General features: G+C 35.1%; 1 protein-coding gene across 2 annotated transcripts in view; it reads left to right on the forward strand.

Moving 5' to 3' along the window:
• The first annotated feature begins 13194 nt into the window (after positions 1 to 13194).
• ssh2a (slingshot protein phosphatase 2a) overlaps positions 13195 to 15962 on the forward strand; it is a 45929-nt gene continuing 43161 nt past the window's right edge. For both annotated transcript variants that reach the window (XM_052106613.1, XM_052106614.1), the window contains exon 1: positions 13195 to 13334. In XM_052106613.1, coding sequence (XP_051962573.1) covers positions 13272 to 13334 — 63 coding nt within the window. In that variant the 5' untranslated portion in view covers positions 13195 to 13271. The remainder of the gene's footprint in view (positions 13335 to 15962) is intronic.

Below are 15962 nucleotides of genomic sequence, written 5' to 3' on the forward strand. Positions count from 1 at the left end.
ATACACCAAAGAAATTATGAAATTCATGGAAATGTCACATATCCAGCCAAATAAATTAGCTCATTTTTAACCCAAAAAAGTTTATTAGATTAAGAAGAAAATGCAAAACAGAGCATTTCTTTTCATTAATAAAATGTTCATGCAAAAGAAATTCATTCAAACGTTAAAGTCCCCAGATACAAAAGTTAGGCATATGGGGTATCATTTGAAAGCTTAGAATCTGAACCTTTCCTAGAATAGCATCACTTATGCATTTATGTTACATTAAATAACAAAATAAAGGCTGAGAACATCTATGTCACAAATAAGCTCCACTTAGAGGTAATGTGGTAGAAATATCAATGTGAACATAAAAGTCGTTAAGATTTTAAGTCAAGTCATATATCAAAAGAAAGCTCTCACTCTCAGGAATGTGAATTTATAGTTTAGTATAGTTTTGTTTCCATAATACCACAGTTTGGAAGATTTTTAAAAGAATCACAAAGTGAAATATAATTTCTAAAAGACATCAAATACAAATGTCTCTTTTATGTGCAGATCACTGCTGCTGTAAGTCCCAAGTAGCCACAAACTTTGTAGTGATGAAAATGTACAAGATTAACAGCATTTTTTATATCTTCATATCAAGTAAAAAAAAAATTAAAAAAAAGTTTCATTTAAAAATACTATGAAAAATGAATACAAAAATTACACTTCTGTAATTACACATACAGAATATGAATGAATGAACATTGTAATTATGCCTTTACACATTCAAATTATACAAAAACAATAAATAATAAATACACAGAGCAACCCCTGTGCATGAACACATTACAAACCGAATCCTCCATCAGCATTTAAATAGCATAGCACTGCACAGTTATTTAAAATAATAATACTAATTACAAGGATTCATACCTGTGAATGTTAATCCACCTCAGTAGTAGCTACAAACGCATTTTTAAACTCCAGTAAACTTCAAGTAAAAATAAACGACTGTGATTGACCCATGGCCAGTGTTGAGAAAAGGAACAGATACTATGTATCAGTGACAAGCCTGAGGGATGAGAGGATGGTGACAGGCTGTCCAAGTTCCAAAAGCACCATACAAGTCATCCTTAACTCTTGTGACTTATATATAAATTCTTCTGAAGCCATTTGATAGTGTTGTGTGTGGGACCGACCAAAATATTAGTGTGAATTCATCGCTTCCCCGATTTGAAACTTGCACACACAAGATGTCTTTGTCTACATAAGCACAGCTGAGAGAAACATTTTTTACTTGTCTGTGCGCTTGGGTGAGCATGATCTCGGCTTTCTGATGAAACCTAGAGTGAGCTTCTAGTCCACTCAGAGGCTGAGATATTCAATGAAACAATGGGGTGATGTATGAACTGAAAATGAAACTGAATGTCTATGGACGAGCACATCTTTGAGGGCTAAAATGTGTTAGAGTGCCCCCTATGACCTGCATTTTGTGAAGGAAGGTGTTAGATACATTTTTTTTTTTTTTCTAGTACTTACTACCATCTAGTGGAATGAAACAAGAATTTTGCTGGGAGATAGACCCAACACAACCAGAATTCCATGCTTACAAAGTTAGGATACAATTTATTTATTTTTGTTTTTAATTTTTTATCATAAGATTGAACTACTATATTATTTATGAACAATTAGGATCTTTTTGTAATTTTGGTGTTTTTTTTAAAAATTAGTCAAATTTTTTGCAATTAGTCCACAGTATGTGTGATTGGTGAACTTTTAAATTTAAGTGTGAAAAACTGCAGATGGCAGACCAAAAATACACCAGAGTTTAAGGGGTTAATGTTTCTCTGGGGGGCCATTATTATAACCATTCATAGACAATTGCCTTTTTGTAAACGTTAATTATACATTGCATTATCATATTTGGGTTCAGCTATATTTTATCCTTAGGCTGTGTTTTATGTCATTAAATAATTCACGATGAACTACATGCATTGATAAACTTGAACCATTCTGGGCAAGAACTCGCAAGCTTAATTTCAGTTTTTTTGGTTCGCTGAGAGTCACATGTATCTCAAATTCGGTTGCATGCAACAGAGGCAATAAGCGCCTTGTGACAGGCAGTAATCTTGAGTCTCTGTCATCAAGGATTAATCTATACATTGTATGTGAACCGTGGGCCTCTGAACCCAGAGCTTGGGTAAACACTGCTCTGCTCTCACACAAGCTCAACTTAGATATGCACAGTGTTGAGTTACAGCTTTCACAGGATGTGAACTGCAATGCAAGGTCACTTCAGAATCTCATTTTTGTGATTGGACTCATTTACCATGACTTTTCCAGTCCTTAATAATTGGATAAGTATTTTTTATTTACAGAGATCGCAAATATAGACAGCAACTTACACTTACTGACCACTTTATTAGGAGCACCTGTTCACCTATTTATTCATGCGATTATCTAATCAGCCAGTCATGTGGCAGCGGTGCAATGCATAAAATCATGCAGACAGCAGTCAGGAGCTTCAGTTAATGTTCAACCATCAGAATGGGGAAAAAGTGTGATCTCTGTTATTTTAACTATGGCATGATAGTTGGGAGCCAGACAAGCTGATTTGAGTATTTTTGTAACTGCTAATCATCTGGGATATTCATGCACAACAATCTCTAGAGTTTACTCAGAATGGTGCCAAAAACATCCAGTTAGTGGCAGTTCTGTGGATGGAAACGCCTTGTTGATGAGAGACGTCAACGGATAATGGCCAGACTGGGCCGAGCTGACCAAAAGACTATGGTAACTCCGATAACCACTCTGTACAATTGTGGTGGACAGAATAGCAGAAAACCACATTAGGATCTTTTTAAGAGCATTTAGTTCCTAATAAAGTGCTCTGTGAATGTATTTATTTTAGAGCTGAAGAAAACTAGAAAACATATATTTTGTTCAGAATTGTATTTTTTTCATGAAATCCCTACTGACAAAAGCAGCTGTTATTAGCTGGTCCTTCAGTGTGATCAGGCTTTAGAGGGGTTTTAGGAACTTGCTTACCAGTTAAAACATCTGACCACCAACTTGGCTAGGCTGGGAGACCACCTTAAACCAGTCAAGCATCTTACATTTTTCACATGAACTACCGTGCATAAAAAGCCTGCAGAAAAGTCTAGATTTGAATGACAAAAACATAAATTCCAGAAAATTGTGGGTAAACAAAAAACAAAGTAATGAGTAAGTGTAAAGACAAGGTGTCAGTCACGTAACCAACTCTTTTTTTTTCTCTCTCTCTCTCTCATTCTGGCAATTTCCTATGAGCTCTTCTGGGGATGGGAACCTCCTGTCAGATTTATCAGGCTGGAGGATCTATATTAAACACCCTGTCACATGTCCTTCTCTCCCCTGCACCAATCACACCATCTCTTTATCTGCACGTCTGTTCTCACCCATTTAATCAGCTCGCATTTTTCTTTGTTTTACTGTTTTTGAGCTGTGTGTCCATAAGTCTAACAATTCAACCTTTTAATACTGATATTGGCTCATAAAACTATCCACTGTCCATCGCAGACCTAATAATAATATAATATGGTTTACGTAATAAGATTACAAAAAAAATCAAGTACTTGTAATTGGATTAAATTATATTAAAATACTCATTAGACTGTAGTTACTTTTTATAGATTACATGATTAGATATTAACAAGGCAATGGCAGTAAATTGTGAAATAATTGATAATTTTATATCAATATCATCATATTCTTACTCTGAAGCACAGCAGATATGCATCTCCGTTTTGGAATAGGCTATGGACTATCAGTTAGCAGTAAGGGTTAAAAGTATTTCAGTGTTTTTAGATGAAAGCTTTGACCTAGGTAACATTGTTGCTGTTGATTTTATGGTCGTTAATTTTCTGATCGTTCTATATTGATTTTATGGTCGTTAATATTCATAATGCTGCTATTGATTTATGCACTTAAAATGAACTTGATGTCTCATTTTTTTTAATTATAAACTTTGGCCATGCACTGTCATTGCTGTTATATTTAATGTTTATTTCATTCTTGTAATATTTAATGCACTTTTTAAAAATGTAATAAACCGCTCTATTTTTAATAAAGGCCTCTCAACAACTTCTGTTGTCAGAATAGTTCACTTTGCTGTTACATGACAAAAGTTGATGTGTTGCAAGCTGTTTCCTGTTGCGTAGAAGGGTGTGTATGGCAAATTGACGTCTATAGAAATGTGTTTCCATTATCTATACTCTCTGTCCTAAGAACTAACATATTTCATATCAAATGTCATGACCAGATAAGGTAAAGAATGATTCTATTGGTTGGTCTATTAGAAGTGTTGCTTTGCTGAACAATATATAATGATGTGTTGAACAATAAACATTGGAGAATGATCTGATATGCTCTGGTGTGTGTGTCACTTCTTTCTCCCCTTGCGAGTATCCAGATTGGGACAGCGACTGCAAACCTGACTTGATACTTGGGGGCCATTTCTAAAAATTCCTTACAGTAATAAAGAATGGAATACATCTTTCTCTTTTTACTTTTATGTTTAAAAGATTATCCTTTTCCGATGCATGTGACGTAAAATAAAATCGAATTAGGTTGAAAGTAATCCAAAAGTAATCGGATTAGATTACCCCAAATATGTAATCTATGAGATTGCAATACTGATTGCAATTATTGTAATGCAATTTGTATTCAGTACCTGAATAAAATTTGCAAGGAATCCGCTCAGCACTGGCCGTGACCCACCAAAATGGGTCTGTTCTCTGGAAGTGATAAAACAAGGCTAAATACAATTAAACTAGCCATATAGTCATGCATAGTTGCTGAAAAACAACTGCTAATTTTGTAAATCTATGAAATGTCCCTTAACACCTAATCATCATGATTCACACGCATGAACGCATATACAGTACATGAGGGCATACACACCCTCAGTGTCCCCTGACACATTGAGACTTAAATTAAGACACAAAAAAAACTGATCTATGGAAAACAATTCATTATAATCAGTGTACACAGTACGGTCACATCAACTATGTTCCCCAAGAGTTGGCCCGATATGGTAACTTAGTTGGCAGGTAACATAGTTGACATTCTCCAATTTTGACAAATTTCAATGGTAGCCTTGCCTGGCCAACCATATGTCATTTTCTTGATCAGGTTAACCTAAAATTTGAATATATATTTTAGTTAAAAATCATACAAATATTGCAAACTATAACAGTGTGCCCAACACCGGTCAGTTAATATACTCCTTGACAATATGCTATTGTTGATGTTGAAAAAAATGAAAGGACACTTGCAATTATGTGTTCAAAATGTTTTTTTTAGTAATATGGTTGACAAAGTTTGTGGACATAAGAAAGAGATAATTTCTTCATAAAAATGCCAAACTCAATCTAAAAACTTACATTAAGAATTTTTAGAATTTAAAAATAAATGAAATAAAGATAATGGTGATTTAAGACCCACTCTCCTCAAAAAACAGACAATGCAAAAACTGTAAATTAAGATACATAATGGCAATTTCAAGCAAAATGAAAAACGGGATGCACAAAATATTTTTTTGATAGTATACCGCTTTATCTTAATGGATAAAAAGTTTCTGAAGAAAATGGTTTGAAAATATATAATTACCATCAATGCACACTGAATGTACCCTAAATTACATAGAACCCTATGTTGGTTAGCTGATATAAGATGGTCTTCCATCAATGGTTGCAAAACCAGTTGAGAACCACTCCTTGAAAGTTTCAAATGTTGTGCTCAAGACAAAATTGTGTAACTGTTTAATGGAAATTCAGTGAAGGGTAAATGAAAACACCCACCTTGTAAATGATTAATGGCAGACACCAAGTGGTTGATCAGAGCTTACATTATTGGTTTTAATTTCAGCATTGAATTAAAAACAAGCTAAATTCTTATTTTATTCAGTGACAATACAAAAGTTGGCAAAATATGAAAGCTGAATTAGCATTATGTCCAATGATTGCATCCAATCTTTGTACAGATTCTGCATTTTCTGCATGAATGTCTATTTCATCTTGTTTGCTTTCTTTAGTACTTGTTTGTAATTCCTCTTTGAATTCTGGCATTTCTGTTTTCCTCCTCTTCCTCTATTCCCGTCTGTCACCCAGCCTCCCTAGCTTTGCCCTGCCACTTGCTGATCAGGGCGATATGATGCTAAGACAGGAAATGAAACCTTTCATTCCTCCCCAGTTGCAGCCCCCTTTATCAAAAGCATCTGGATTTCTTCATTGCAGCCCACTGCCTAATAAACTCATTTCCTTATCTCAAAAAATACGCACACATGCGCACATACACTTCCAACTTCTTCCCTCTCGATTTTCATCATACTTTTAGTATAAATGTTCTCATAAGGTTCAGAATTTACACCTACTAAAACGTTCATCCACCACACAGAGAAAGGACACATTCGAGTGATATAGAAGAGGTGAGAATGTGGACAGAGGGTGGTTTTCATCTCAGACTGGTCAACCACATCAACAAACAATCTGGCTATATTGGAATATATCCTGATAAACTTTCTCTTGAGCAACTGCAAGAGATTTTGAGATTTTTCATGGTGCATAAAATAAATTATTTTATTGTAAGACTTTACAATACTTGTCATTAATTGTCAGGCAGGCACAAGTGTTTTTACTGTCAGCATCTGGGAAGTGGTGCCATCTAGTGAAAAATGGATATTCCTGAAATTAAAGGTTTTAGTTCACCAATGAAACCCCAATTTATTTTGGGGTAAACTATTCCTATAACGGCAGTGATTTGTTTTCCTCACTGTACTTACACTCACATAGAACTTTATTAGGAACACCTGTTCACCTATTTATTAATGTGATTACCTAATCAGCCAATCATGTGGCAGAAGTGCAATGCATAAAATCATGCAGATATGGGTCAGGAGCTTCAGTTAATGTTCACATCTACCATCAGAATGGGAAAAAAATTTTGAACTCAGAGATTTTGACCATGACATGATTGTTGGAGCCAGATGGGCTGGTTTTAGTATTTCTGTAACTGCTGATCTCCTGGGATTTTCATGCAAAACAGCAGGAGTTTACTCAAAATTTTTACCAAAATCAAAAAACATCCAGTAAGAGGCAGTTCTGTGGATGGAAATGCCTCGTTGATGAGAGAGGTCAACGGAGAATGGCCAGACTGGTTCGAGCTGACAGAAAGGCTACGGTAACTCAGATAACCACTCTGTACAATTGTATTGAGTAGAATGGCATCAGAATGCACAACATGTCGAATCTTGAGGCGGATGGGCTACAAAAGCAGAGGACATCAACGGGCACTGTAATTTAGACCAAAGTACTCCTAATAAATGCTCAGTGAGTGAAAACTAATGTATTACTTTTGCGTTTATGGCAGATGAATCTCAACAGGGGTGTCGGACGTGAGTAATGGTAGACTTGAGAAACAAGGGTCCTCACTTTAGAGGGGCCACAGAAAGGCTATATTGATATTCCATGATATTATCATAAAAACATTATTCTATATAGTAATAACATGCTACTGGTAGGAATAAAACGATGTAAGACTTCCCCTATAATCTGCCTTGTCTTCTCCTGTGTTACAGTAAGTGTCCACTGGCGTGGTGAGCAAAGCGGGAGTTAAAGACTATAGACAATGCAATAGTGTCTTTTTTTCTCAAGGTGGCGCTGATGTATCAGTGAATGACTTGATTTACATTTGACATCGCTATTTGACAAAGAAGCAACATGGAAGTAAACTATAGCAAGTGTAACACAAGAACATGAACATGATTTGGCTATTGTCATTTTGGGTGTACTACTGCAAGATCTCTGTGCGTTGTGCATCAATTCACACTCTAAAAGTGTCTGAAAAATACATATGTGTAGCTTATGTGTAATGTGTAGCTCAGTATGTATTTCTCATGAAATTTCAGTGTGGTAATGAATCCTGTTCTATATTTTTTGCATCATCTCTTTGATATATGAAAACTAATGTAATAATATATTAGAATATATTCTATATTTATTTTTTTTCAGTGAGTAGACTTTTAATGACACAATAAATGACCTGTGTTGTTTGTCACTGATATGCAAGGAAAAGAACAGCTAAATAATTTCATGACTAGTAAGATATATATATATATATATATATATATATATATATATCTATATATATATACATATACTATATATACACACATATTGATAAATACATTTTATTATCATTAGTTTAATAAGGAACCTGCATAAATGTCAGTTAGCAAGTGTCAGCAAATAGACTGAACAACCTGGCAGTCCTCTCATTTCAGACATCTTATGGGGACTTTGCCAACAAGTAAACAAGTACCTTTATACATAATTGATTTTGTTAGTAGGAAACTAACATTGCTTGATTCAAATAATATTTGAGAATGAAAATAAAAAGTTGTGAATTTCTTATAAATAATATAGCACTCTTAAATATCCATTTAAAAAACATTTACATAGCCTATTACTCGCACCACAAACACAAATGGTTTAAAGGCTCATAAATTGATTTGTGCCAGGGGCCTCTGAATCTCAAACCAGATTAATGTGCCATCAGTCAATTCAACAAGCATGAATAAATCTGGCCTGGTTTGGCCTATTAGACCATATTTTCTGCATTGTTTTTAATCTAATCAAGGTGAGTCTAGTTTTGGTAGTATTTGTTTACACACATTCAGCCATTGCTTGTTAAGAAACAGAAGTGTAAAGCATCTTAAACCCATTCAGCAGACTGTAAAAAGGTGAGGCCTACCACCACTCTAATAATGTATCAATTTGTTGTAGAACTTTACTCATCTTCCTCAAAGAAATGGTGCCAGGCTCCCTGTAATGCCTAGTTTCACTATGACAGAACACTGTCAATCAAACTTATTGACAGAATTTAGAGAACACACAACACATGCACACAATCCATCGCCATAAAGAGACTTCAAAAACAGTATTTGAGAATGTCTGCTGTGTAACATTGTATGTACAGAAATAATATATAGATATATAAACCAAACATTCCAAATAAATATTTATTTAGCCATCTTGCAATCACCGTCACTTTATAAATAGCTATTTTAGACCTCCTAAATCCACGGATTTGAGGATACTCGCCAATCCTAAATATTAGAGACACAACTAGCCTGTGACGACCGACAGGAGGAACTTGGCTGGTCTTTGGGACGTTCGGAAAATCTCTTAAGTCGAATGGTGTGATCCTCTGAGAAGTTATGGAACGGTTTACCAGCGTTATTGAACAGCAACAAATAGGTAAACAACACCGAACGTCTTTTTTGCGTTATAGTTCTAAACTATTCGAACACAATCAGAGATTAGAAGTAGGGCCTAGAGACTCAGATTTTGCCATATCTCGTGACTGCCCGAGTATCAGTTGCGTTTTAACTTCCCTAAAGTCGGAATGTATATTTATGCGAACTTGGCAAACGATTAACGATTAAACGATATTCAATTTCACAGGTTTGACGGTGGGAGTGAGTTTGCTGATAATCGTTGTAATTATGGTCCTGGCAGCTGTTGTTTACACTCCACCGGGCGCAACAGCACGCTGCCTGAGAAGAAACAGGACCGAAGAACACCTCTCTCTGACGGACCATAGAATTTCTTGACTTTTTAAAAAAGTTTTTAACATTTGTTTGCTAGGATAACCAATGACATCTGCACTGGACCACAACAAAGCAGAAGAGCACCTCAGCATAATGGTTTAATTAAATGTGACATTCAGAACATGTTGGCTAGGCTGATAGTGCTTCGTAAAAATCCTCCCTTTGTTCATTACAGCCCATCAGCAGCACTAATTTCTATAGTCTCCATGCTAATTATATTGGACTTTCATATGCATTAAAGAAGATATTAGCATTTGAACATTTAAAATTAATTGTTTGTTCTCCCAATGTACCATATATATATATATATATATATATATATATATATATATATATATATATATATATATATATATTAGTATATTTTTATTTATATATCTATTTTTTCTTCTTCTTTTTTTTTATCGTGCTATTTAAAATTATATGTAAACGAACAAGTTGATGTCACTATCTTTCTTATACCATGGTCCCAACTGTCCTGGTAGTACATTGATAACCACTAGGAGGAGTAGTGGTCTGTGGAATGTAGTTGAGAGACTGTGTGGAATGTATTGATCATCTGATACAGCATATGATTTTTAAAAAAAAATGTTTTATGGGTTGCCTTTGCAAGATTTTGAATTAGAATTTGAGCTATTCACATCTGTTTTATTTTTTTCCTTTTAACAGTGACACATTATATATACAATTATATAAAAAAAAAAATGATACATAGATTTATAAGAAATAGCACATAACATTCTGTGATGTCACAAAAATAATGAGACTCAGGTGCTCACAGCTACTCATAGGTAACAGTATAATGTCCAGTTAGTCACACAAGAAACTGGCTTTGTTCTGTAGGAAGTCATTCTGCTGAATTAAAATTTTTCATTTAGCTTGTTTAAAGACACCATTATAATTCTTGAATCCCCAAGCAGCAATTTTTATTACTCTATCCACCCCTACTCCCTTTCACTGACACCGACCCAAGCCCTCAAAGCTGAGCTTTAATTTAAAGACACAACTGCTTTGGTCCTGTTGTTTGCTTTAAACCCTGTAAGTCCCCTAATCTCTGTCTTATCCTCCTTCTTTCCATACTAATCTACACATGGGGAGACAGATATGGTCACTGACAGTTGCAGACAGCGTCACGTGATAACACAAAATGTGAGACACCCATGCAGCAAAGCATTGTTTGACATTGAGCACAAAAGAGCAAAATCATAAAATCGTAAACAATGCCTCTCCATTTCCCCATTTAATATGCCTTTGCAATGTTATTTTTTCCTCAAAGAACCTGAATGTTATGTCATTTTTTTGTTGTTGTTCAGTGTTGAGAAATTTGTGGAAATTATCTTGAATAGTAATGTGTTCAATAACCAAGAAGACTTTCGATTGTTGAAAGTAATAAGTTGAGAGATTAATCCATCAATCATTGTCACAACAAAAAATTATTTTTGTTATCGTAGTTCTAATCAATGTGCTTTGTATCTCAGTCTAATTATATCTGTATCGACTGTGGCCTTTTCCCATAAGCTATCCAATGTGCAAGCATACTGATGTTACTTCTGCTGGGATAAAATGGGGAATGGGCCTAAGAGATAGCGTTTTGTTTGAACCTCCTCTGTACATATGCAGTCATATGACACAGGGGTGATAGGGCACTTCCCATCCTGTGGAATGCGTTATCCATTTTAAACAAGGCTTCCAAGAATCCATCCGCTTTCACTGACTTCCTAGCTTTCACATGATTGTGTGTGCGTGCATTTTATGTCTGAGTACACTTGCTTTATTATCATATCACTTATTATGCTGGCTTGACAAATCCAGCTGTTATTCTATATATGTGGCTTAGGATTTTTAAAACCCCTAAACCAAGACCAAAATTATCAACTGCAACACCTCCTAGACCTAGCTTTCAAGCTACATTCACCAAACTTGGCACAGACCTTCAGACTGTTTTGACTCTGGTTGCTGTGACTTTTGTAAATTATCAGAATTATGTTTTTTGCATAGTGGGCGATCAAAACTAAAAATAAAAAAAAACCGACCCATAGACTTGAATACAATATATCTGACAGTAATTTTTACTATCTAGCTAGCAGGCTGTATGTGCTACTGTACTGTTGGTATAACCATCAAACTATAAACTTTTACAATTGATTTAAACTGTCTGATGGCTTTATCAAGCCAATATCTAAGTTTGTCTTGACAAATGTTTTCTATCAAGTTTTCTTCACTGTTCTTGTATTTATCCAACTGTGCAGCACATTGATTTATGGCAGAATTATGAAAAAAACCATCATGATTTAGGTTGATGCCATCAATGTTATCTGTGTTTTCATTAATTTTTCAGACAATATTTTTCACAAGAAGCATGAATGTTGACATACTTTCATCACCAATTAAAATAATAACAATAAAATAAATAACACATTTTCTGGTCAATAATATTATATTTTCCTTGTTCTTCGATTACATCTTGTGTGTATTTTGAATGTCAAACTTAATGATCAGAGACAATAAAAGATGGTTTTATTTTTATTCTTCATTTGCGTGATTGTCAGGCTCTCTCCTTGGGCCCTGAGCCAAGGAGACCATGAAAGGTTGACGGCACATAAACAACCTTCTCTTAATTCAGCAACAACAATTTGTGGTCCTCCCTTGAAAACCCTCCAATGTTTCTTGCGTTGTCATCAACTATTTTCAACTAGCAGTTGTTGTGACTCTTGCGAACAGGTTCCCTGTTTTAATGAGGCAGGTTAGGGATTGATTCAATATCAACAGCTCCCATTGAAACTTGATCTTAGCATCAGTCAGCTTGGGCATGGATTGTTTACTGTCACCTTACCATGTGTCACTTAAGATGCCCAAAGATGTTGTTCATTATGGAGATGTTAAGTGTAAAATAATTAAATAAAATGCTTTCAAAATCAATATTTTAGGTAAAGATTTTTAGATAATCTTCCAGTGAAAATGTAGATAAATATCATGAAGATATAACATTAATGCATTAAATATGTACTAAATATATTTTTAACATATATCTTTATTAAAACATTAGTAAGATTACGAGAAACATAAATTGATTGTTTCTGTACTTTCGACTGGCATGGTAGGCCTACATATGAGGCAAAAAGTAAATTTAAGGTGTTGTAATTCACAATTTACTCTTTTTTCATCTTATTCGCAGTTTAAAATCAGATATTAAATGTAGTCTCTCATTTAATGGCTCAAAAACATATTTAATACGTATACATTAAACATTTAATTTGTTTTAGATTAAGTATGTCCCACTGCATTACACTCCTTTAAATTTCATGTAAAATTCTCATTCACTTGCAGTCTCAGCTCGTTTCTGTTTATAACATCTGGCCTTTTTAGCCAAATTATAAGTGGCTTCCACAAAACATTAAATAATGACGTTATTGTTGATTAACGCATCATAAAAGCCTCATTTAAAAAAAAACATTAGAGAAACCTAAAATGAGCAGCATGCTGCCTCACCCCTTTAAGCGGACGGTTAGTGGTTTGACAGCTAGCACGCACCGCACATGCGCAGATTACATCAGACCTCGAAGACGATGCACATCTTCCTCTGAGCCACCGCACCAAATGATGTGAGGTTCGCCTCTGCACACCGTCTGTTACATCTTCACTTTCCGGAGATTGAATGGCGCTGGTCACCGTACAGCGGTCGCCAACCCCTAGCACAACCTCCAGTCCATGCGTGTCGGTGAGTTCCCTCTCTAATTAAGCAGTTTGAATGTAGTTATTCAATGATTTTATGCATTTCGATGCAGTAGCAGAGTGTTCACTCCATTTGCGCACGCGCAGAACCACATTTAGCTTATCAGGGATAAACAGGCAGTGTAGTGTATCTGATCTAGCAGGCCCCTCTTTATCCTGTTTAAACAACCACAGTTTCATGTGTGATAATTATACATGATATTTACACGATGCTCTCTTAAATTTGCGAGCTTTTAGTTAGCACAAAGAGTCGTTTTCAGTAGTTTTGTGTGGTAGTTGTGTTAGCTGTCTTGCTAGTTGCTAGCTGCTGTTTATGAGCAGTGTACTTGATTCATATTTAAAGTACACTGACATTCTGTTGAATTTTATTAAGATAAAGATGAACTTAAAGTTTGTATTAAGGGGTTTATTTAGTCTAAAACTTGAATATCACAGACCTTGTTTTTATTTTTGTCTTCTAAAAACATTTCAGATGTGTTTGGGAAATGAGTCATTACCAGCAGTGCCAGTTGTAATGGTTAAAATTTGTACATTTGTTTACTCTTCAACTGCAGCTCTTTAATAAAAGTACCCTGACAGTGTGGCTTCACACTTCCATTTTTATTTGAAAAGGTGTTCTCTTAAACATTCACTGTAGACATTTTGAGGATATCTCATATTTCTGTAAAGTGTGAATATAATCCTTAAAAAGTCTCAGAATTTATAGTCACCATTTTGAGAACTACACAACATCCTCCAGTTGATATACGTTTGTTGATGACAAGGGGAGATGGGGCATGAAAAGTAGGTTAGTCCTGTATAGCCCATGTCATGTTTTATCTTGTCTTATGGCACATAGGGATTAATTCTCAGTGACGGTAGGATACCCCCCATGGCGAGAAATTCTGAGATTTTAGCTCTGCAGTCCTTTCGTGCACCCAAAACTGTCCTTGTTAATAGAGACAATGACTTGGGCCTCTGAGAATCTCAAAGCTTAAGTTCAGATATGGGTTCATGTTCATTCATGTTTAAGATGGAAGTAAGGTGTTTGAGGTTGTGTTTGGAATGGAAAACTAGCATTCTACCTACTGTTCACAGTATATACCGCATGCTAAAGCATTCGATTACCACTAGAAATCCAGCACATGAGGTTGGATGGTTCTTCTGATAACTAGTAAGCATAATGATACATATTCAGAGTATCTTAGGAATTTATCTGGAGTTTAACAGTAATGATCTAACTTGTGTAGCAATACCTTGATAATAGCTTACGGTCGAGAAGCAACTCGACAAGATGGCATCTCCATCGAACCCCAAAAATTCCCTCAAAGTCCTCCACCTTGTAAATGCGGCGGCAATGTTTACTCTGATTTTATCCCATTCTCCGTCTCTGTGTCTTTTAGTAAGTCTTCGAATTTTGGCTTGAACATCTGTAGAACATTTATTTTCCTCTGTACACGTCTACCACGGATGTTCATATTCCCCTTGCTAACCAGCTTATTACAGTAGCCATACGCCAAACTTACGCTATAGGTTGAGATAAAAAGGGATGTGTGGGGCTCAGTGGGCCGCTCAAAATATAAACATCAGTATTTTGTAGTGACTGGGAGCCTCAGTGTTTATACTTTTGGGGAGGTAAACCTATAGCTTACTTATAGTTGTCAATGAACAATAAACTGGGATAGTAGAATGTATTTTGACACCAAAAATGTTAAATCTATGCAATTTTGTTATGTAATTGAATGCAAAAATCTTAAAATGAATTTTTTAAATAAGCATTTCAGACTTTACTATATTGCACGTATAATTGCTGTCTCCCAATTAGTCTTTTAAAAACACTTATTTTGCGTTTTTAATAAAATCTTTTTTAGAGCAATTGTTGAGAGGCATTGTGGTATACGTTTTACATTTAAGACTTACAATTCATCTATCTGAAGGTGAATTTATTTGGGAATGGCTTTCTCAATTATGTACTTATGCTGATTAAAGAATGTGATTAACCTATATATAAAAGTAAGTTTCTCCTGCATATGCATCTTTTGAAATATTTCTCAGCCTATGTAGTATGCTTTAAACTGCACATTTTGGGAAATGTACAGTAGATGGTCATCTAGGTATTCCATGCATACATACTATTCACATTATATCCACTGGATACTGCAAAAATAAGTAAAATGGTAGTATGTTATACCGAACAGCGCATGAGTTTCCTATTTCTCAAGATGTCAGCTTATTGTCAAGCCTCATGATAAATTAAATCAAGTGTTTCAGTGCCACCTCTGTTACATTGGAATGCATTTAATGGGGTTGAGAAATATTTAAAAACATGAATGATGCAGGAGAAACTTAGTGTTATACATGGATTAAACACATTTCTTTAATCAGCCTTTTCAGAGTCGAAAATTGAGAATGCCACTACCAAACAAATGAATCTTAAGATAGGCAAATTGAAAGTCTTAAATGTAAAATCTAGGTTAGCTCACCAGACCATGTAAAAGCTTCAGCCAAACAGAAAATCAGGTTATGTGAATAAAATAGGCTAATTTTCCCCATATTACCAGCTGCCCGTCATGTGACCCTTTTGAAGCGCCCATGTGAGTCATCTTGTGAGATGCCTCAAGAATTTCCTGAGAAA

The sequence above is a fragment of the Xyrauchen texanus genome, chromosome 36 (assembly GCF_025860055.1).
Source record: "Xyrauchen texanus isolate HMW12.3.18 chromosome 36, RBS_HiC_50CHRs, whole genome shotgun sequence".
NCBI classification, from domain to species: Eukaryota; Metazoa; Chordata; class Actinopteri; order Cypriniformes; family Catostomidae; genus Xyrauchen; species Xyrauchen texanus.